The sequence below is a fragment of the Sturnira hondurensis genome, unplaced genomic scaffold, assembly GCF_014824575.4.
Source record: "Sturnira hondurensis isolate 20B ecotype Veracruz unplaced genomic scaffold, ASM1482457v3 Scaffold0018097, whole genome shotgun sequence".
Lineage (NCBI taxonomy): Eukaryota > Metazoa > Chordata > Mammalia > Chiroptera > Phyllostomidae > Sturnira > Sturnira hondurensis.
Genome location: NW_028090728.1, coordinates 1,079,849 through 1,102,705, shown reverse-complemented (window position 1 = coordinate 1,102,705; position 22,857 = coordinate 1,079,849). Strand labels below are relative to the sequence as shown.

The 22,857-nt window shown below is 37.9% G+C and overlaps 1 protein-coding gene and 1 non-coding gene across 2 annotated transcripts in view; one reads left to right on the top strand and one right to left on the bottom strand.

The window, feature by feature from the left end:
- ZNF624 (zinc finger protein 624) overlaps positions 1-22,857 on the top strand; it is a 50,888-nt gene that overhangs the window by 7,268 nt on the left and 20,763 nt on the right. Inside the window, exon 2 of the mRNA XM_037068811.1 lies at positions 3,309-3,397. Coding sequence (XP_036924706.1) covers positions 3,365-3,397 — 33 coding nt within the window. The 5' untranslated portion in view covers positions 3,309-3,364. The remainder of the gene's footprint in view (positions 1-3,308; positions 3,398-22,857) is intronic.
- LOC119002823 (small nucleolar RNA SNORD22) lies at positions 17,851-17,976 on the bottom strand. Its single transcript, XR_005069818.1, has one exon. It is a non-coding gene; the product is annotated as a small nucleolar RNA SNORD22 (small nucleolar RNA).

The window sequence follows — 22,857 nt, the reverse complement described above, 5'->3', positions numbered from 1 at the left end:
ACCTGGTGAAAACTTAAATCACTCCTCACCTCACTTCAGAACTTGCAGCCGCACTCAGGAGCATCTTCTCACCTGAGTTTCTGAATTCTCCTGTACTCAGGGCCCCACGTTGGGCGCTACCTGCTGCAACCAGCTTGGATTGGGGATACCTGAGTGGAAGACGGGAGATGAAGAAAGACACAACACAGATAGTTTAAGGAAAAGTGGGGACCAGGTGCAACATTGTCCTCTGATGGGGAGACAATGAGCCCTGAACATGGTTTTTGTGTTTATTTTATAGGGGTTGGTTAGATAAAGATCAAGGACGTTTTGCAAATCCAGGGAGACACTGTAGGCACAGATTGTTCCGTCCTCAGATTATCTAACCAATATGTCTTCTGCAAAAGTTACAGCAAATACAGCTGAATCTTGCAGTTATCTATCTCCTGTTCAATCCCTGTGGATTTGGGCTGTCATTGGCTCCTGGCTTGATCCACCTTGCAGATGCAAGCAGTCAAGTGTGGCTCTGTTAAGCATTCAACCTTGGCTATGATGCCAGCCTTCACCATCCCCCACACTATATACTGTTCTAAACCATCCCTCTGTCTATGCTGTACCTGCCCAATTATGCTTCTAAATTCCTATACCTTTTCCCTCATTCTCCCCCTCCCCCTCCCAGATGATAACCCTCAAAATGATCTCTGTACCTATCATTCTATTCCTGATCTAGTTGTTTGCCTAGTTCGTTTTTGGTTTGTTTTTTTTAGATTCAGTTGTTGATGGTTTTGAGTTTGTTGTCATTTTAATGTTCATAGTTTTGATCTTCTTTTTTTTAGATAAGTCCCTTTAACATTCCATATAATAAGGGATTGGTGATGATGAGCTCCTTTAGCTTTACCACGCGAGGAAGCACTTTATCTGACCTTCAATTCTAAATGGTAGCTTTTCTGGATAGAGTAATCTTAGTCATAGATCCTTGCTTTTCATCACTTTGTATAGTTCTTGCCAGTCCCTTCTTGCCTGCAAAGTTTCTTTTGAGAAATCAGCTGATAGTCTTATGGGAACTTTTTTGTAGTTAACTCTGCCTTTTTCCTGCTGCTTTTAGGATTCTGTCTTTATCTTTAACCTTTTGCATTTTAATTGTGATGTGTCTTGGTGTGGACCTCTTTGGGTTCAATTTGTTTGGAACTCTCTGTACTTCATGCACTTGTACCTTATTTCCTTTGCCAAATTAGGGAAGTTGTCTTTCATTATTTTTTCAAATAAGGTTTCAATTTCTTGTTCTTCCTCTTCTCCTTTTGGCATTCCTATGATTTGGATGTTGGCCCTTTTGGAGATGTCCCAGAGTCTTCTTAAACTCTCCTCGTTTTTTTGAATCCTTGTTTTTTTGTTTTGTTCTGGTTGAATGTCTATTTCTTCCTTATGTTCCAAATCTGAATCCTGGCTTCTTTCCCTTCACCGTTGGTTTCCTGTGGATTTTTTAAAAATTTCCCGTAGTAGATCCTTTATTTGTTTTTTGCTTTTGCCATATTTGACGAGATTTTTGAGTATTTTGACCACCAGTATTTTGAAATCTGAATCTGATAGGTTGGCTGTCTCCACATTGCTTAGTTCTTTTTCTGGAGTTCTGTTCCTTTATTTGGGCCATATTTCTTTGTCTCCTGATTTGGGCAGCCTCTGTGTTTGTGTACTAGGTAGAGCCGTTTTGATTCTGTTTTAGCATACCTGTTAAGTCAAACGGGGCAAAGCCTGGGACAGTTTTGGAAAACTTTTAAATAAAAATTGTTCTTTGGGAAGTTTTATTTTTTTGCCATACAGTCTTAAGATGTTTTACCTATTATAGCCCCTTTCTTATTTCTATCTTATAAACCTATTGGTATGTTTTCCTTTTATTGTTCTTGGTTTGTGTATTTCATTATTTAGAGAATCAGCTACTGCCTTTGACAATCATTTTGGTTTGTTTTCTTAGCGTTGGTTTCTTCCTTTATTATTTCTTCCTTATGGCTTGTTAATTATTTTTCTTCAGTCAGATGTTTAATATTTTCATTATTTTTTAAAATTTTACTTGAAAGTATTTGGGGTTATAAATTTATTCTCTTTAAAGTACTGGTAGCAACCCATATATTTTAAATCTATAATACTCTTACTTTCTAATTCATTGGCAATTATATTTTAAAGTCCTCTCTTTGACTTACTAGTTACTCAGGAGGGTTTTTTTAATTTCCAGGTGATAGATTTTCTCCCCTGCCCTTCAGGCTTCCATTTACATTTGTAATTCTACCACATCATGGTCAGAGAATGTAGTGTATTCAATTTCTTCTTTATTATTGATATTTTCTTTGGTCAGTGGTAAACGATTAACTTAGCCAATTACAAGCTCCATGAATGCCTGAAAATAACTTTTGAGTATAAGTTTCGATATACTCATATCTGTTTAAATTCTGTATCTCTGATGTTCTTTGAATTTATGATAGCCTTGCTTCATTTATTATAACTCTTGTTTTCAGAAGATAGTAAATAGTGTCATTTCAGATGAGCTGATGATTGACCCAAACTGTAAGATTAGATTAAAATCTGCTGTGTTCATTGAGCAAAAGCTCTATACTGAATCTTATGGGAAGTAAGGTGCCCATTCAGGGCAGGAGCAGATTCAGCATATCAATTAAGCATAGCAAAGTCTCTGAGGGCCATGGAATTGCTGAGTTGCTCTTCAGCTCTGCATGGCTGGTTACAGATTCCATCTTTAGAAAGAGACTCCATAATCTTCAGTCTTTGTGGTCAGAATGTCTGCTTTTCCTGTTGGTTGTTCAAACAATTGTTTGTAAATGTTGCTGTGGCCCAGTCCAAAGGTTATTTTACCGAGTTCAAATATTCTAATGGTTCAAGGAGCAAGAGGTGCAAGGTAATTCTTTGGAATGTCTGCTCTGACTCCCTTTTAAAAAGGGCTCTGCGAGTTAACTTTTCACTTCACAACAAGCTGATTTAGTGAAAAAGGTGTGGGCATTGGAATTAGACTGAGTTGGAGTCATGATGGCATTGGATAAGTAGACTAATTTTTCTAATCCTCAGCTTCCTTGTCTATTTATGTAATTCCCATGGGTTGATGTGAGGATCCAATGAGAAAGTATTTTTAAAGCTCCTTGTATAATGTCTGGTCTGCTGGCTATTACTACAATCAATAGTATTTAAAATATCAAGATTTCCAGGAGCAAGAATCTTTTTTTCTCCCTGATCTTGGAGGTTACTCATATTCTTTGGAAGTCATGCTTACTTGCATGTCGAGATTACCAAGGCAGGATTGGTTTTCATGGCTTATTTCTTTTTCTCAGATATGTCTTTGTAGAACTCCACTCCTTCTAGAGAGGGGAACAGAGAGAAGGATATAATGGCTGCTGTGCTTTCTTCAGTTGGACCTCTGGTAAGTTTGAATTCCTTTGTTTCTGTGTTGGTTTGAGGACATGTCTTTTTCTGAAGTCTTGTGACTTCTCTACCTTACCCACACCCCTTCTGGAAACTGAATCAAATTGTTTGATTTGTGAGTAAAGGCTGTAATCTATAGGAAGATTCCCTATTTATTTATTTATTTATTTATTTATTGAACCAAATTTCAAGATCTTTCAAAAATATCAGGGCTACCTTTAGATATGATAGGCAATCTGGGAAATTTACTTATGATGTTAAATTTGTATTGTTCCCAGGAAATTTCAGTTATTTATAGGGTAGTAAAATAGTATATTTTTCAATTAGAAAATTTCACTTAGAAATTTTGGGGGAAAATATATCTATACACACACTCACACTCTTTATTCATAGGGATCATTCCCTTACTGCCCACTCTCAGTGAGTTTCTCTTTCTTACCCATTAAGAAGTGATCAAGCTTAATAAATGACATTGATCTATTTGCCTGTCTTATGCCAGTACTAAACTATTTTGATTACAGTGGCCTTGTAGTATGGTTTGATATCAGTTACTGTGATCCCTCCAACTTTGTTCTTCCTTCTGAAGACTACTGAGGCTATTCCAAATCTTTATTGGTTCCATATAAATTTTTAGAGTATTTGTTCTATGTACAAATGTTATGTTACAGAATTGCATGCTTATGATTTTGTAGTAAAAATCATAAATGCTCATAAACAAGGTGAGTTACTTCTGTTGGACCTTGCATGTGAAATATGACATTTAATAGGAATTGTGTTGGATCTATAGATTGCTTTGGGTAGTATGATGTGGAGTCTGACCAGTGGTATGCACAGTATTGTAGATGTGATGAACAAATTCACACGGAAGTAGAAGTCCTGTGGAGAAAAGGGATGGCATGGCCACTCTCTGAGTGAGAGAGTACCCCAGCCCTTGCCTGGACAGGCTTTTATTGCTTTTCTGGGAGCATCACATCAAGGAAGGTTCTCATTCATTATGCACAGGTTTGCTTTAGGTGATTACCTTTTACAGATAACAAAAAAAAGGATGGTGCAAATGCAAAGGGAAGAAGTGGTTGAACTGGTTACATTCCATCCTTGGGAGGTTTAGCACAGACTTTAGGAAGATATACATTAAACTTTTTTTGCCTTAACTCAGGGTAAAGGGAGTTTTAGCAAAAGCAAGCCTCAAAGCAGCCAAGATATAATGCAGGCCTGATTCCCGATGGGAAAGACAATCTGTGGGCCTGGCTCTTCTGTGCTACCTCTCACCTGTCAGTTTTCCAAACCAGGGCTGAGCTACATTCACCATTACCATGTGGACCAAGTCCCCTATAGTAGTATGGACATTTAATGGTGTTAATTCTTCCAATTCATGAATATATAACACATTTCCACTTTTTTGTGTCTTCTGTTTCTTTCTTTAATGTTCTGTAATTTTCCAAGTTCAGATATTTTACCTTGTTGATGAAGTTTATTCCTAGGTACCTTTTTAAAAAAAATTTTATTTGTTTATTTTCAGAGGGGAAGGGTAGTAGAGAGGGAGAGAAATATCAGTGTATGGTTGCGTCTCATGTGTCCCTCGCTGGGAGCTGGCCTGCAACCCAGGCATGTGCCCTGAATGGGGATCAAACCACAATCCTCTGGTTTGTAGGCCTGTGCTCAATCCACTGAGCTACACCAGCCAGGGCTTCCTAGGTACCTTTTTTTTACTGCAGTGGTAAATGGGATTGTTTTCTTAGTTTCTCTTTCTGAGACTTCATTATTGGTATATGAAAGTGCCACTGATTTCTGTATATTAATTTTGTATTTTGCCACTTTGCTGAACTCATCTATCTATTAAATCTAGTCGTTTTTTGGTGGAATCTCTAGGGTTTTTTATGTACAATATCATATCATCTGAGAATCATGATAGTTTTACATTCTCCTTTCCAATTTGGATGTCTTTTATTTCATCTTTGTGTCTAGTCACTGTGACCAAGACTTTCAGGACTGTGTTGAATAAGAGTGGACATCCCTTTCTTATTCCTGATCTCAAAGGAAATGCTTGTAGTTTTTGCCCATTGAGTAAGATGTTGACTGTGGGTTTCTCATATATGGCCTTTAATGTGTTGAGAGTTTTTATCATAAATGGGTGCTGGATTTATTGAATGCTTTTTCTGCATCTATTGATATGAACATGTGATTTTTATCCTTCAATTTGTTTATGTGATGTATCACATTTATTAGTTTGCAAATATTATACCAATCTTGCATCCCCAGAATAAATCCTACTTTGTCATGGTATATGGTCTTTTTAATGTATTTCTGGGTCTGATTTGCTAATATTTTGTTGAGAATCTTAGCATGTATGTTCATCAGGGATATTGACCTATAATTTTCTGTCTTTGTAGTATCTTTTTATCTGGTTTGGGGGTTAGCATAATGCTAGCCTCGTAAAAAGAGCTTAGAAGTCTTCCCTCTTCGTGAATTTTTTGGAATAGTGTGAGGAGGATAGGTGTCAGTTCTTTTTTGAATGTTTGGTAAAATTCAGCAGGATTTTTGTTTCCTGGCAGTTTCTTGATTACTGTTTCAATTTCATTACTTGTTATCAATCTATTCAGGTTTTCTGATTCTTCCTGATTGAGTTTTGGAAGATTGTATGTTTCTAGGAATCTGTCTGTTTTACCCAGGCAGTCTAATTTGTTGGCATATAATTAGTTGTTCATAGTATTTTCTTACAATCCTTTGTATTTCTGTGATGTCCATTGTAACTTCACATCTTTCTTTTCTAATTATATTTATTTGGGTCCTCTCTCTTTGTTTCTTGATGAGTCTGGCTAAAGGTTCATCAATTGTTTATCTTTCAAAGAACCATCTCTTGGTTTCCTTGCTCTTTTGTATTGCCTTTTAGCCTCTATATCATTTATTTCTATTGTGATATTTTCTATTTTCTTCATTCTACCTAACTTGAAGTTTCCTTGCTGTTTTTCCAAATACTTTTAGGTGTAGGGTTAGATTGTTTATTTGCAGTTTTTCTTGCTTTTGAGGTAGGCCTATAATGTTGTGAACTTCCCTCTCAGGACTGCTTTTCACTGTTGGGTTGTTGTGTGCTCATTTTCATCTGTTTCCACATAGTTTTTTTTTATTTATTCCTTCATCTCATTAGTAACCCATTCATTGTTTAATAACATGTGTTTATTAACTTCCATGTGTTTGAATGTTTTTGAGGGGTTTTTTGATTTCTAGTTTCATGCCATTGTGATCCAAGAAGATGATTAATATTATTTCAGTCTTCTTGAATTTTTTAAGACTTATTTTGTGTCCTAATACATGGTCTATCTTTGAAAATGTTCCATGTGCACTTGAGAAGAATGTATATTCTGCTTCTTTGGGATAAAATGTTTTGTAAGAATCAATTAAATTCGAAAGAGACTTCCGCCAAGATGGAGGCATAGGTGGAAACACTGTGCCTTCTCCCACAACCAAGTTTGAATACAACAAAGGTTTGGAGAAACAAAGACACAACCAAATGACAGAAAATTGAATTATACGGAAGTCCGACTACATCTAACCGTTCAACGGGGACGGGCTCTGATCCTGCTATGGAACAGGCATGAACAACCCGAAAGATGGCACAAGAAGAACTCAAAGTCCCAGAGCCAATAACTCTAAGCGACCGAGAAATTGCCAGCCTCTCAGAAGCACAATTCAGGACACTATTTATCAGGATGCTCACAGAACTGGTTGATTATAGTCACAAATTAGAGGAACAAAGTTACAAATTAGAGGAACGTGTGAGGGCTGGACTGATTGAAATGAAGGGAGATGCACAGGAAACCAATAGTGATGGAAAGGAAACTGGGACTCAAATCAATGGAATGGACCAGAAGGAAGAACGAGACATCCCACCAGAAAGGAATGAAGAAATGAGAATTCAAAAAAATGAGGAGAGGCTTAGGAACCTCCAGGACATCTTTAAACGTTCCAACATCCGGATTATAGGGGTACCAGAAGGGGGAAAGAAACAGCCACGAGTGGAAAACTTATTTGAACAAATAATAAAGGAGAACTTCCCCAGTCTGGCAAAGGAAATAGACTTCCAGGAAATCCAGGAAGCTCAGAGAGTCCCAAAGAAGTTGGACCCAAGAAGGAACACACCAAGGCACATCATAATTACATTAGCCAAGACCAAAATGAAGGAGAGAATCCTAGAAGCAGCAAGGGATAAGGGGACAGTCACCTACAAAGGAGTACCCATCAGACTGTCAGCGGATTTCTCAAAAGAGACCTTACAGGCAAGAAGGGGCTGGAAAGAAGTATTCCAAGTCATGAAATCCAAAGACCTACAGCCAAGATTGCTTTATCCAGCAAAACTTTCATTTAGAATGGAAGGACAGATAAAGTGCTTCTCAGATAAGGTCAAGTTCAAGGAGTTCATCATCACCAAGCCCTTATTATATGAAATGCTAAAGGGACTTATATAAGAAAAAGAAGATGAAAAAGATGAACAGTGAAAGGACAGCAAACACACAGTTATTAACAACCACACCTAAAACAAAAGCAAACCAAGAGGACAGCTAGATCAGGAGTGGAACCATAGAAATGAAGAACACATGGAGGGTTAGAAACAGGGGGGTGGGAGGGGGAGAAGAGGGGAGAAGGCACAGAAAATAGCATAGATGATAGGCAGAAAATAGATAGGGGGGAGGGCGAGAATAGTGGGGGAAATATAGAATCCAAAGAACTTGAGACACGTGGTTATAAACTAAGGGGGGAGAATGGTGGGGGAGGGAGGGTGTGGGTGGAGGGGATTGAAGGGGGGGAATAGAACAACTGTAATGGTATAATCAATAAAATATATTAAAAAAATAAAAATAAAATAAAAAAATTAAATTCATCTGATCTAGTGTGTCATTTAAGGTCGCTGCTCTCTTGTTCATTTTTTTGTCTGGAAGATCTATCTATTGATGCCAGTGGGGTGTTAAAGTCCCCTGCTATGATTTTATTGCTGTCAATCTCTTTTTCAAAATCCACGAAGTGTTGTTTTTTTTGATATATTTAGGTGCTCCAATATTGGGTGCATATATAAGGTCTGTCCAGAAGGTATCCAGCCATGTAGTATGAAAAATAGAGACATTTATTAAAGAAGATAGAAGATAAAAGAAACCTTGTACATAAGACAATGACATGTCAAGCTCTGGCTGGTGTAGCTCAGTGGATTAAGTGCAGGCCTGCAAACCTGATCGCGGTTTGATTCCCAGTCAGGGCACATGCCTGGGTTGCAGGCCAGTTCCCAGTCGGGGACCCATGAGAGGCAACTGTACATTGATGTTTCTCTCCCTCTCTCCTTGCCTTCCCCTCTAAAGATTAGAAAAAGACAATGACACGTCAATCTCCTTCAAAGTAGGCACCTTGGGACCTTTTGGGACACAGTTCTCCCAGTCATCATCAGCTGCCCCATCTTATTTTCCTGAATCTCTTTGTTGGTCTGAAATCTCTTCCCTTTCAAATGTGATATTAATTTGGGGAAAAGCCAGTTGCAGGGTGCCAAATCTGGGCTGTAGAAGGGCTGAGTCACCTGGGTGACTGATATTTCACCAAAAACCACTGTACAATACACGATGGATGAGAGGGTGCATTGTTGTGATGAAGCCGCCAATCACCAGTTGCCCATAGCTGCAGCCATCTGAATAGTTTCCATGGAGGAATGTTCAAGCTTAACACAAAATTTGATGCGGATTTGTTGTTCTGCTTGCTCATTTTGAATGTGATGGCCACATGCTCACTCAGTAGTGTATACTGTCCCCACTGACTGGTACAGTGAAGTTGTCATTGTTCATGCTTATGCATTCCAGGCCACTGTCTTTGGCTGCCAGGTTACATCAGTGTTGTACAAATCATTCTCATTATATTAACAGCAGCTGGATTTTTCTGGACAGACCTTTTATGTTTATCAGGGTTATATCCTCCTGTTGCATCAGTCCCTTTAGTGTTATGTAGTGACCTTCTTTGTCCTTATTATGGCCTTTGTTATGAAGTCTGTTTGGTCAGATATAAGTATTGCTACCCAGGGTATTTTTTGTCTGTTTCCATTTGCATGGAATATTTTTTCCTTCTCTTTACTCGAGCCTGTGTGAATCTTTTGTTCTGAGGTGGGTCTCTTGTAGACAGCATATATATTTGTCATGTTTTGCTATACACTCAGATACCCTATGTCTTTTGATGGGAGCAGTTAATCAATTTAGTTTTAAGGGTATTTTTAATGGGTCCTATATATTGCCATTTTTATTCTTTATGCCTATGTTCCTCTCTCTATTTCTTCTTACAGTGGTGCCTTTAACATTTCTGACAATGCAGGTTTGGTTGTAATGAACTCCTTTAGTCTTTTTGTTTTTCTGGGATGCTCTTTATTTCCCCTTCAATTGTTAATAACCTTGCTAGAGAGAGTATCTTGGATTCAGATCCTTGCTTTTCCTTATTTGAATTCTTCTTTGAATATTTCATGCCATTCTCTTCTAGCCTGTAGTGTTTCTGATGAGAAATCAACTAACAACTTTATGGGAACTCCCTTTAGGTAACTAACTACCTCTCTTTTGCTGCCTTAAGATTCTCTTTTTGTCTTTAACCTTTGCCATTTTACTTATGATGTGTCTTGGTTTGGGTCTCTTTCTGGACCTGGTTCTTTTTGAGTCTCTGTTATATGTCATAGGCAACCTATCATTGAGTGATCTTACCCTGTACTCCTCAGCATCCTGAAGTTTCCTAGCCAGGTGAAGATCTTCATTTTCAATTAGAAGAACCAGAATTGGTAAAGGTAATGCTTACCATTGCATGCAAGGGAAATAAAGAGAATGTTCCTCTTTCACTGCCCCTAATTCTTCATGTTTCCAATTCATTGAAAGTGATAGCTGTGGTAATGCTGGGACTGTTAGTATCAATTTGACAAATTCCTTTTCTCTCAGTAGTGGCAGCCCTAATTTGGCAGATTGTTATAACATAATTGCTAATTATGAAGTATCGTATTGTCACATAGGCTGATTCTTGCTTCACATTGTAAGACCCGGTATCATTAAAAATACCAAGAATATATTAACATCAGTTCCTATACCTTAAAAATATTTCCACCCCTGGCTGGTGTGGCTCAGTGGATTGAGTGCTGGCCTGTGAACCAAAGGGTCGCAGGTTTGATTCCCAGTCAGGGCACATGCCTGGGTTGTAGTCAAGGTCCCTAATAGGGCAACCACAAGAGGTCAAGAGGCAACCACACATTGATGTTTCTCTCCCTCTCTTTTGCACTCCCTTCCCTCTCTAAAAATAAATAAATAAAATCTTAAAAAGAAAAAAAGAATATTTCTTGCCCTGGCTGGGTGGCTCAGTTGCTTGGTGTATCATCCATGCACCAAAAGGTTTGGATTCAATTCCTCATCATGATGCAAATCTATAGGTAAGTTGTGGGTTTAATCCCTGGTCTGGGTGCATACAAGAGGCAACCAATTGATATCTCTCTCTCTTTCCCCCCTCTTCCTCTCTCTCTAAAATATATAAAATATTTCCATTCTTAACATGACTTTAATTTGTTTAGTTTTATTTCATTATATTAAGTTTACAGAAAAATATCAAAATCAGCAATTAAACAATTATCTAAAATTTAGAAAGAAATCAAAAGATATGCCCTTTCTTTTCTTTTTAATATATTCTATTGATTATACTATTACAATTGTCCCATATTCCCCCCTTCATTCCCTCCACCCAGTATACTGCCTCCCATCTGCATCCACCACTTTAGTTCGTGTCCATGGGTCATACATACAAGTTCTTTGGCTTCTACATTTCCTATACTATTCTTAACCTCCCCCTGTCTATTTTCTGCCTACCATTTATGCTACTTATTTTCTGTACCTTTTCCCCCTCTGCTCCTCCTCCCACTCCCCTGTTGATAATCCTCCATGTGATCTCCATTTCTGTGGTTCTGTTCCTGTTCTAGTTGTTTGCTTAGTTTGTTTTTGTTTTTGGTTCAGGTTCAGTTGTTAATAGTTGTGAGTTTTTTTGTCAGTTTTATTGTTCATATTCTGTTCATGATCTTCTTTTTCTTTTCTTTTTTTTTATTTATTTATCTTTAGAGGGGAAGGAGAGAGGGAGAGAAACATCAATGTATGGTTGCCTTTCCTGCGTCCCCTGCTGGAAGTTGGCCTGCAGGGAACGAGCCTGCAACCCAGGCATGTGCCCTGACTGGGAATGGAACTGCGATCGTCTGGTTCGCAGGCCTGTGCTCAATCCACTGAGCTACACCAGCCAGGGCCATGATCTTCTTTTTCTTAGTTAAGTCCCTTTAACATTTCATATAATAAGGGCTGGGTAATGATGAACTCCTTTAACTTGACCTTATCTGGGAAGCACTTTATCTGCCCTTCCATTCTAAATGATAGCTTTGCTGGATAGCATAATCTTGGATGTAGGTCCTTGCCTTTCATGACTTGGAATACTTCTTTCTAGCCCCTTCTTGCCAGCAAGGTTTCTTTTGAGAAATCAGCTGATAGTCTAATGGGAACTCCTTTATAGGTAACTCTTTCCTTTTGTCTTACTACTTTCAAGATTCTCTCTTTATCTTTAATATTGGGTGATTTAATAATGATGTGCCTTGGTGTGTACTTCCTTGGGTCCAACTTCTTTGGGACTCTCTGAGCTTCCTGGACTTCCTTTGCCAGATTGGGGAAGTTTGCCAGATTGGGGAAGTTGTCCTTCATTACTTGTTCAAATAAGTTTTCGATTTATTACCCTTCTTCTCCTTCTGGCACCCCTATGATTTGGATGTTAAAATGTTTAAAGATGTCTTGGAGGTTTTTAAGCCTCTCCTCATATTTTTGAATTCTTATTTCTTCATTCTGTTCTGGTTGACTGTTTATTTCTTCCTTCTGGTTCAAGCCATTGATTTGAGTCCTGGTTTCCTTCCTATCACTGTTGGTTCCCTGTACATTTTCCTTTATTTCACTTTTCATAACCTTTTTTTTCTTTATTTTGCAACCATACTCAACCAATTCTGTGAGCATCCTGATTATCAGTGTTTTGAGCTATGCATCTGATAGGTTGGCTATCTCTTTGTCATAGTTGTATTTTTCTCGAGCTTTGGTCTGTTCATTCATTTGGGACATTTTTTTGTTTTGTTTTGTTTTGTTTTGTTTTGTCATACCTGTTACTTAGTAAGGGCAGAGCCTTAGGTGTTCACCAGAGCGGGGCAACCCACATAGCTGTGTTGTGACTCTGTATGTGGGGGAGGGGTCCAAGAGGGAACAATGCCACTTGCTTAGCTCTCTACTGGTTTTCAGTTACTCCCTCTGCTATGCACAATCAAATTGGGCCCTTCTGATGCTGATTCCCAGGTGAGTGGTTTTGTGTACATTCTAGGACCCTGTGGGTCTCTCCAATGAACACTCCTATGAAGCTGGGAGTTTCTCCAGCCTCAACCCCCACAGGTTTTTCAGTCAGAGGTTTTGAGGCTTTATTTCCCCAGGCTGGAACCCTAGGTTGTGTGGTCTGTCTCACTCCCCAGTTGTTCCTCCCAGTTTATCTGTACTCAGATGTGGGACTGACCACTCTGCCAGCTGCCACCTCACCTGCCCCAGTCCTCCAGCCACCTCCTTGCCATGAGTCTTCTCCACCCAGCTGTCCGTCTCCACCCCTCCTACCTGTCTCTATGAATGTTTCTTCTTAACTCCTTAGTTATAGGACTTCCATACAGTTTGATTTTCTGTCAGTTCTGGTTGTTTTTTGTTTTTAAATTTGCTGTTGCCCTTTTGATTGTGTGAGGAGGCACAGTATGTCTATGTACACCTCCATCTTGGCTGGAAGAATATATGCCCATGCAATTTTGCTTTAGACCACTATCTAACCAGCCTGTCTGATGGTCATCTGATATAGCAGGGAAAGTTTTCTTGTTTGACTTAGTATTTATTAATGATTAATACTCAGACCCTAAAGTTGGATGTTAACTTGCAGAATATTGAAAATTTTCTAATTATTTCTGCCTCAGAGAAAAAATAATCTCAAAAGTTATCATTTTATTGTCCTGTGGGACATTTACCAAGTTTCTAATTTTGCAGTATTGGTTTTAGCATCTTTTCTACCATCTACATATCTGCTTCTTCTATCTGCTCTGAGCTGGCTTGTCAAGCTGCTTCTCTCTCATTAAGGACTTAGTGTATCTTTGACATACATGTGTTGATTATATTTTTAGGAGAATTAAGGTTTAAAATTTTATGTATAAGTTCAGCCCCTTTCTCCTTTTTAGAATTATGCCTTTAAGTTTTTTAAAATTGTACCTTGAAAAGTGGTTTTATTCCAAAAATGTTTTGTGTAAAAATGTGTTTTTGTGAGAAAATACATTTTGAGATTCAGTCTTAAAATTAATTTTTATGAAATGTATTAGTGGACTGATGATTCTTAAAGTGTTCTTTAGCATATGACAATTTAGCCTTTAATATAAAATATATGTAATTTCAGATTTTGAACTATGAATCTGAAGGAAATACCATAATATTTGACATGGTGAATACATCATATGGTTTATTTTTGTTCTTTTGACATAGGGGATCTCTGGCAAAAGATTAATTCTTTCTGGCTTTTCCTTATATTCTGCATCCTGCTTGTAAGTACTGAACTCAGCTTTAATTTTAATTTGAGTAGAACCAATATTTTAATAAATTTTAGCATGTCTATTTCTGCCAAATGAAAAGGTAGATGGTATTTTCATAGGGCTTGTGTTGAATCTGTTGATCAGTCTGGGAAATATTGCTATCTTAACAATATTAACTTTTCCAGTAGAAAGAATATGACATGTCTTCTTATTTAGGTATTCTTTAGTTTCTTTCAGTGATGTTTTATAGTTTTCAGTGTATAAGTCTTGCACATCTTTTGTTCCTGGGGGTTTTTGGGGGGAAAGGAGGGTAGAGGGTGGGCATTGCTACTGTAAATAGGTTTCTTTTATATTTCTTTCTGGGATTTGCATTGCTAAATGTGTAGAAATAATCTCTTTTAAGTATATGGATCTTATATCCTGAACCTTGCTGAATTAGTTTTAGTTCTAATAGGGTTTTTTGCATGCATATGTCTGGGATTCTTCAGGGTTTTCTATATACAAGATAATGTCATCTGTAAATGGAGATTATGTCATTTGCAAATAGAAATTTGCTTCTTCCTTTCCAATTTGGGTACATTGTATCTTTTTTTATTCTAATTTTTCTTGCTAAACTTACAAACAATGTTGAACAAAAGTGAAGGGAGAGGACATCTTTGTTTTTGAGTTTCAAGGGGACTGTATGTGGTTGTTCACCATAAAACATGATGTTAGATTTGGGTTTTCATAGATGGTCTTAGTCATGTTGGAAAAAATTTACTTCTATTTCTAATTTGTTTGATTTTGTCAAATACTTTTCTCAGCCTGTTAGATGATGGAGTGGCTTTTGTTGCTTATTCTATTGATATGATATATTACCCTGATTGATTTTCAGATTGTAAATCAACTTTGTATTCCTGGATAAATCCAATTTGCCTGTGGTATATAGTACTGTTTGTTGCTGGATTCAGTTTACTAATATTTCATTGAGAATTTTTATATACAGTCATAATAGTCATAAGAGATACTGGTCTCTAGTGTTCATGTGATGTCCTTGTCCAGTTTGCTAATACTGTCATCACTGAAGTTGGACATTGTTTCCTTCTGTTTTTTTGGAAGAGTTGGTAAAGGATTGGTGTTAATTTTTCTGAAAATGGGGGATCTCACTAGTAAAGCCATTTGAACCTGGATTTTTATTTGTGGGAAGTTTGTTTATATATCTATTCAGATTTTCTTTGCCTTGAGTCAATTTTGGTAGTTTATGTCTTACTAGGGAACCTGTCTATTTCATCTAGTTTATCTAATTTTATTGACATACAGTTGTTTATATTTTAGTCCTTTATAATCATTTTATTTCTGTAAGGCCAGTAGAAGTGTGTCCTTTTTCATATCTGATGTCAGTAACTTGAGTTGTCTTTTCTTTCTTGGTCAGTCTAGGGGTTTGTCATTTTTGTAATCTTTTCAAAGAACCAAATTTTGCTTTTGTTGATTTTCTGATGTCTTTCTGTTCTCTATTTTATCTTCATTCTGATATTGATTTTCTTCTGCTCTTTAAAAAAGTATAGTTCACTCTTTCTTAGTTCTTTAAGCTATAAATTTAGGTTACTGGTTTGATATCTTCTTTTTTAGTGTAGGTATTTTAGAGCTATGTATTTCCCTCTGAGCTCTGCTGTCACTGTATTTTGCAAGTATATATTGTTCATTTTAATTTGTCTCAGAGTGTTTTCTAAATTCTCTTGTGATTTCTTCTTTGACCCACTTGTTTTTTTAAAGTCTGTGGTTTAATTTCTGCACATATGTGGATTTTCTAGTTTTCTTTTTTATTGGTTTATAGTTTCACTCCATTGTGATTATAAGTGCTACTTTGTATGATTTTAGTCTTTTTAAATTTTTAACACATCATTGTTGGTGCCAATTCAACACCCAACAGAAATCCCCAGTTTGGGGTGCGGTGAAGAAATACTTATCCAGTGCAAAACAGCTCAGTGGTGATGTGGCATGGCTGTGAAAACAGCACTGCTGTGAGACAGCCCTGGGGCCAGGTCCCTCTCCAGCTAGGTGGCTCTATTCTGCTGTGGTGTGGTCTGCTCTGCTCCAATGAGAATCTCTTCCTATATGTTCAGCTCTAGCTGGGAAACAGTCTTTCAGCCTTCACTGGAAAGGGAAAAATTGCTCCCCAACCCAGAGGGGAGCTAGCATATATAGACAGAAGTCCTTAACCCTGGCCCATGATTGCCCCTTCCTCATGCAAATGAGAACACTAAGTCCTCTAAAAGGCACTGTCCTGATTGGTCAGAGCTGCATAGCTCCAATTTGATGGGAATGCATCAGTCTTCTTGGTTGAAACAGGATTCCAGGAACTCCTTCATAAGGCTGGCTCAGGCAGCAGAAACTCAGTGCAGGCAGGCAGTTCAATGCAGGCTTCTCTGTGAGGTGCTCCTGTGTAGAAATGGCTGGGCTCTTTTTTGTTGTTGTTGGGTTTTTTTGTTTGAACCCAGTCAGCCACCAAAAGCCCCTTTTAGCCCCTTTTATCTTCTTTCTGAGATACTTGGCATACTCAAAATGTCTAAATCAATAAAGTTATTGGTGAAAATGGAAAATGTGTCTTTTATCTTACAGAAAAAAAACATACAGGCTTTTGGGCAACCTCGTAATTAACATCTTGACATAAAACAATGTATTTCAGATTAATGCCAACTTAGTTCTAATAGTATATAAATCTTTACTCCAACATAGTTCCATTCCCTTTTCCCGCTCATTATTGTCATACAAATTATACCTTTTATATATTGTAACTCCATCAACACAATTTTATAATTATTACTTTATGCAGTTGTCTTTTAAATAAGAAAAGAAAAAGAGTTACAAACAAAATTATTTATTTATTTAGCTATGTTTATTGGTATATATCTTCATGTGGCTTTCATGTGGATTTGTTACTGTCTAACTAGACAGTTGTCCTTTGATTTTACTTGAAGGATACCCATTAGTATTTATTGTAGGTCAGATTTGCTAGCAGTGAATTCTCTTAGTCTTTGTTTATCATTATCTTTGAAGGATAGTTTTGCTACATGCAGAATTTCTTGTAGACATTTTTTACAATACTTTCAGCATTCTGGATGTTGTATTACTGTGTCCTAGCCTCAATGGTTTCTGATGAGAAATTAGTTGACAGTCTTACTTAGGATCCCTTGTATATCAGGAGTCCCTTCTCTCTTGCTGCTTTGAAGATTCTCTCTTCATCTTCTTCCAGTTGACTATGATGTAGCTAGGCATGGATCTCTTTGATTTTTATCCTGGTTGGTGTTCATTGAGATTCCTGTATGTGAAGGTTAATGTTTTTCATCAAATTAAGGAAGTTTGGGGCCATTATTTCTACAAATACTCTTTCTGGCTCTTTCCTCTTTATCTTGGATTGTCAATATGCACATATTGGAATTCTTGTTTACTCACAGCTCTCTGAATCTCTGTTCATCTTTTTTTTTTTCATTCTTCTTTGTTTCTGTTCTACAGTCTGGATTATCTCAATGACTTGTCTTCAAGGTCACCAATTTTTTTCTTTCTGCTTAGTGTCTTCAGGCTTCTTTATCAAAACACAGCAGACTGGATGGCCTATAAACAACAGAACATTTTTGACGCTTAGAAAATAACTTTTATTTACTGACAGAAAGGCTGAAACTATTGTACGCTAATGTGAATTGCTATTTTGTAAAAGAAATGACTTGAAAATACCCTTTTTGATATCTTCCGGTTGTTGGATTCCATTATGCATGCTTTGTTCTTTCATTAGACTTGGAAAACTATAGAATGCTTTTTCAACAAGTGATTTATTCCTCCCTTTTCCATGTTTAGGAATTCTTATGATCCTTCAGGCAGTTCCTTCTGGAACAGACTTTCCTCTTCTCCCTCAGCCAGTCCCAGTGGGCTCTTCTCTATAGGCTCTGGGACTAAGACAGCAGGAAAGATATGTGAAAATTCCTTCAGAGTGAACAGTGAGACACACTGCTCTGGCTAGGGCCCCAGCAGGAATTAGACCCTGAAAGCAACAACTGGAAAGACTTTCTCAGGATCAAGGGGCTGGGAGAGGCTCCCAGGCTCACAGAGAGTTCGTTGGACAGACCCACAGGGTCCTGGAGTGACCCACAGGTTCCTGGAGAGTGCACGGGCCCACACACCCGGGAACCAGCACCAGAAGGGCCCAATTTGCTTGTGGGAAGCTGCAGAGGGGACAGAAATCTGAGAGAGAGTGGAGCGGAGCAGAGCGCCATTTTTCCCCTCTCTGACCCTGCCCCCACATACAGCGTCACAACCCAGCCACTGAGTTTCCCTGCCCTGGTGAACACCTAGGGCTCCGCCCCTCATACATAAAAGGTGCGAACAGACCAAACATTATGACTCAAGAACACCTCAAAGCCCCAGAGCCTATAATTCTAAGTGACCAACAAATAGCCAGCCTTTCAGATGCACAGTTCAAAACACTGGTGATCAGGATGCTCACAGAACTGGTTGATTTTAGCCACAAATTAGAGGAACATATGAAGGCTAAACATTGAAATGAAGGGAAATGCATAGGAAACCAATAGTGATGGAAAGGAAACTGGGACCAAATCAAGGGAGTGGACCAGAAGGAAGAAAAAAATGACCAACCAGAAAAATATGAAGGAACAAGAATTCAAAAAATGAGGAGAGGCTTAGGTACCTCCAGGACATCTTTAAACATTCCAACATCCGAATTATAGGGGTACCAGAAGGGGAAGAGGAACAGCCATGAGTGGAAAACTTATTTGAACAAATAGTAAAGGAGAACTTCTCCAGTCTGGCAAAGGAAATAGACTTCCAGGAAATCCAGGAAGGTCAGAGTCCCAAAGAAGTTGGACCCAAGAAGGAACACACCAAGGCACATTGTAATTACATTAGCCAATATGAAAATGAAGGAGAGAATTCTAGAAGCAGCAAGAGATCAGGGGGCAGTCACCTACAAAGGAGTGCCCATCACACTGTCAGTGGATTTCTTAAAAGAGACTTTACAGGCAAGAAGGGGCTGGAAAGAAGTATACCAAGTCATGAAGTCCAAAGACCTACATCCAAGATTGCTCTATCCAGCAAAGCTTTCATTTAGAATGGAAGGGCAGATAAAGTGCTTCTCAGATAAGGTCACATTGAAGGAGTTCATGTGCCTTGGTGTGTTCCTTCTTGGGTCCAACTTCTTTGGGACTCTCTGAGCTTCCTGGATTTCCTGGAAGTCTATTTCATTTGCCAGACTGGGGAAGTTCTCCTTTATTATTTGTTTGAGTAAGTTTTCCACTCATGGCTGTTCCTCTTCCCCTCTCTGACCCCGCTATATGTGGGGGCGGGGTCAGAGAGGGGAAAAAATGGCACTTTGCTCCACTCCACTCTCTCTCAGATTTCTGTCCCCTCCTGCACTGTGTTTCTGCTGCCTGAGCCAGCCCTATGAAGGAGTTCCTGGAATCCTGTTTCAACCAAGAAGACTGATGCATTCCCATCAAATTGGAGCTATGCAGCTCTGACCAATCAGGACAGTGCCATTTCATATAAGCCCTTATTATATGAAATGTTAAAGGGACTTATCTAAGAAAAAGAAGATAAAAAATACGAACAGTGAAAGAACAGCAAACTCACAGTTATTATAACTGCACCTAAAACAAAAGCAAACTAAGAGGACAGGTAGATCGGGAGCAGAACCATAGAAATCGAGATCCCATGCAGGGTTAGCAACAGGGGAGTGGCAGGAGGAGAAGGGGGGAGAAGGTACAGAGAATAAGTATCATAGACAATAGGTAGAAAATAGACAGGAGAGAGGGCAGGTATACTATGGGAAATACAGAATCTAAAGAACTTGTGACACATGGACATGAACAAAAGGGGGGGAATGGTGGGGGAGGGGCGTGCAGGGTGGAGGGGAGTGAAGGGGAGGAATGGAACAACTGTAATGGCATAATCAATAAAATATATTTTTTTAAAAAGAGATGTGAAAGTTCCTTCAAGGGGAGTAAATTTATTTCTCACAGTTCTGGAGACTGAAGTTCAAAATCACGATGCCAGCATGGTTAGATGAGAGGTCTCTTCTAGGTCACAGACTTCTCATCATATCCTCACATGGTAGAAGGATCAAGACTTCTCTCTAGAGGTTTTTTTTTTATATATATAAGAAGTTAATCTCATTCATGACCATCTTGCCCTCATGATTTAAGCACCTCCCAAAGGCACCACCTCTTCATACCATTACATTGAGCAATAATATTTCACTATATCAATATTGGGGGCCTCAGACCATAATACTGTTCAAATTTGCTATTTGCTTTCATTGAACATTTCTATTGAATTTTTTATTTTAGTTATTGTATTTTCCAACTCCAGAATTTCTATTTAATGACATAACATTCTCATAATTTCTTTTAATTCTTTAGACCTGGTTTTCTTTAGGTTTTTGAGCATATTTATAATGGGTGATTTATTTCTTACTTTCTTCAAGGGCAGTTGCCATTGAATTTTACTTCTCTATTTATGGTCCATGCTTTTCTGGTTTTTGTGTGTCTTCTAATTTTTGTCAAAAACATGGTATTTTAAATAATACAATGTGGCAACTCTGGAAATCAGATTCTCCCCTCCACAGGGTTTGTTGTTGCAGTTTGTTGTTTTTGTTATTACTGGTACTATTTTGTTTATTTAGTGACTTTCCTGGACTAATTCAGTAAATTTTGTATTCATCATGTATGGCCACTGAAATCTCTGGTTAATATAGTGATTAATAAATAGACATAGATTTCCTTAAATCTTAAGCCAGTAATTTTTCCAGCATTTGCCAAAAGGTTTTTGTTTGTTTTGGACATACCTTTTAATCTTAGGTAGGCAGTTTACAACTTTGCCTTATCCTTCCTTTACTTCCTGCTTACAGAGAAGAACCTCAAGGTAAGCCAGAGATGAGAGTAGAGGGCCTTTTTGGATTTTTCCTGAGGCTTAGCTCTCGGTGGAAAAACAAAACAAGCCCAGTAAATTTATTATCATTTATGTGTGAAGTGATTAGCAATAAAGTTTATAAACTGTTATTATTTCCCACATTGCCCATGTTTTATTATTAGTGGGATTATATAAGACATACTTAACAAATCTTGAGGCCCCAATAAAAGCTTTTAACAATTTGACAGGCATCCAGCAGGAAAACACTGCTGAGGAAATAGATCTTCTTTTTTTTAACTTTTTTTTTCATTTTTTTATTTGTGTATTTTTAGAGAGGGAAAGGGAAGGAGAGAAACGTCAATGTGTAGTTGCCTCTCACTTGCCCCCTACTAAGGACCTGGCCCGTAGCCCAGGCATGTGCCCTGACTGGGAATCAAACCAGTGACCCTCTGGTTGGCAGTCCAGCTCTCAATCCACTGAGCTACACCAGCCAGGACTGGAAGTGTATCTCCTGATATAGAGCAGACCTTAGCCAAATATTGTCTAAGTTGAGATCTTTGCCTGATTTTAAGAGCCTAATAAGGGCTCTTAATTTAATAGATCAAGTATAGTGATTACAAGCTTGAATTCTAGAGCCAAACTGCCTGAATTTGAATCTAGACTTTGCCTCTTTTGTGAACTTAGGCAAAGAACCTAACTTCTCTAAGCCTCACTTTTTTTTATCTATAGATAGCACCTTCATACTGTGAGGATTCAGTTATTACATGAAAAGTGCTTAGATCAGTACCTGACAAGTAAAACATACTACACTCGTACAGAAGTAGAGAGAGTAGTTAGGTGAATCTTGTTGAACCCACCTTCAACAGGTTTCAACACATGGACAATCATATTTTGTCTGTAACCCTGCCCTCTCTCACTAAATATTTTGAAGCAAATATAAGATATTATACAATTTTATCTATAAACATTCCCTTATATAATTTATAATAGATTATTTTTAAATGTTAAGTATACATTTGACTCTTTAACCATGCAGGGGTTAGGGACATTAACCCCCATGATGTTAAAAATCAGCATATAACCTTTACTCCCCAAGAACTTAACTACTAATAGCCTTACTGATAACACAGTCAAGTAATACATATTTGATATGTTAGATATATTATACACTGTATCCTTAAAACAAAGTAAACTAGAAAAAAGAAAATGTTATTAAGAAAATTATATGGAAAATATATTTACAGTATTATATGTGTTTATTTTTAAAAATTCATGTATAAGTGGACCTGTGCAGTTCAAACCTGTGTTGTTCAAGGGTCAACAGCTAAAAAATTAAACGTCTTAATATTATCAAATTTGATTTGGTATTTCCTTAGTTGATTATTTTTAATTACTTAATATTATCTCTGGTAATATTTGGTTTTATTATTTTTTTATTACCCTTTCCTCTTTGTTTTTCTTTTACTTATTTACATGTTTATTTTACTCTTGTTCAAGTACAGTTGTCTCCATTTTTCGCCCACCAATCATCCCCCCACCCCACCCCTCCCTACCTCCCACCCTTGATCCTGTCACCTTTGGTTTTGTCGTGTGTCTTTCTACATGTTCCATGACCAGCCTTCCCTTATTTCCCCCCATTATCCCTCTGTCCCCTCCCTTCTGGTTACTGTCAGTTTGTTCTTTATTTCAGTGTCTCTGGTTATATTTTCCTTGCTTGTTTGTTTTGTTGATTAGGTTCCACTTATAAATGAGATCATATGGTATTTGTTTTTCACCACCTGGACACTCTCCAGATCCATACATGCTGTCACAAGGGGTATGAGCTCCTTTCTTTCTGCTGCATACTATTCCATTCAGTAAATGTACCACACTTTTTGATCCACTTATTTACTAGTGGGCACTTAGGTTGCTTCCAGTACTTAGGTTGCTTGGCTATTGTAAATTGTGCTGCT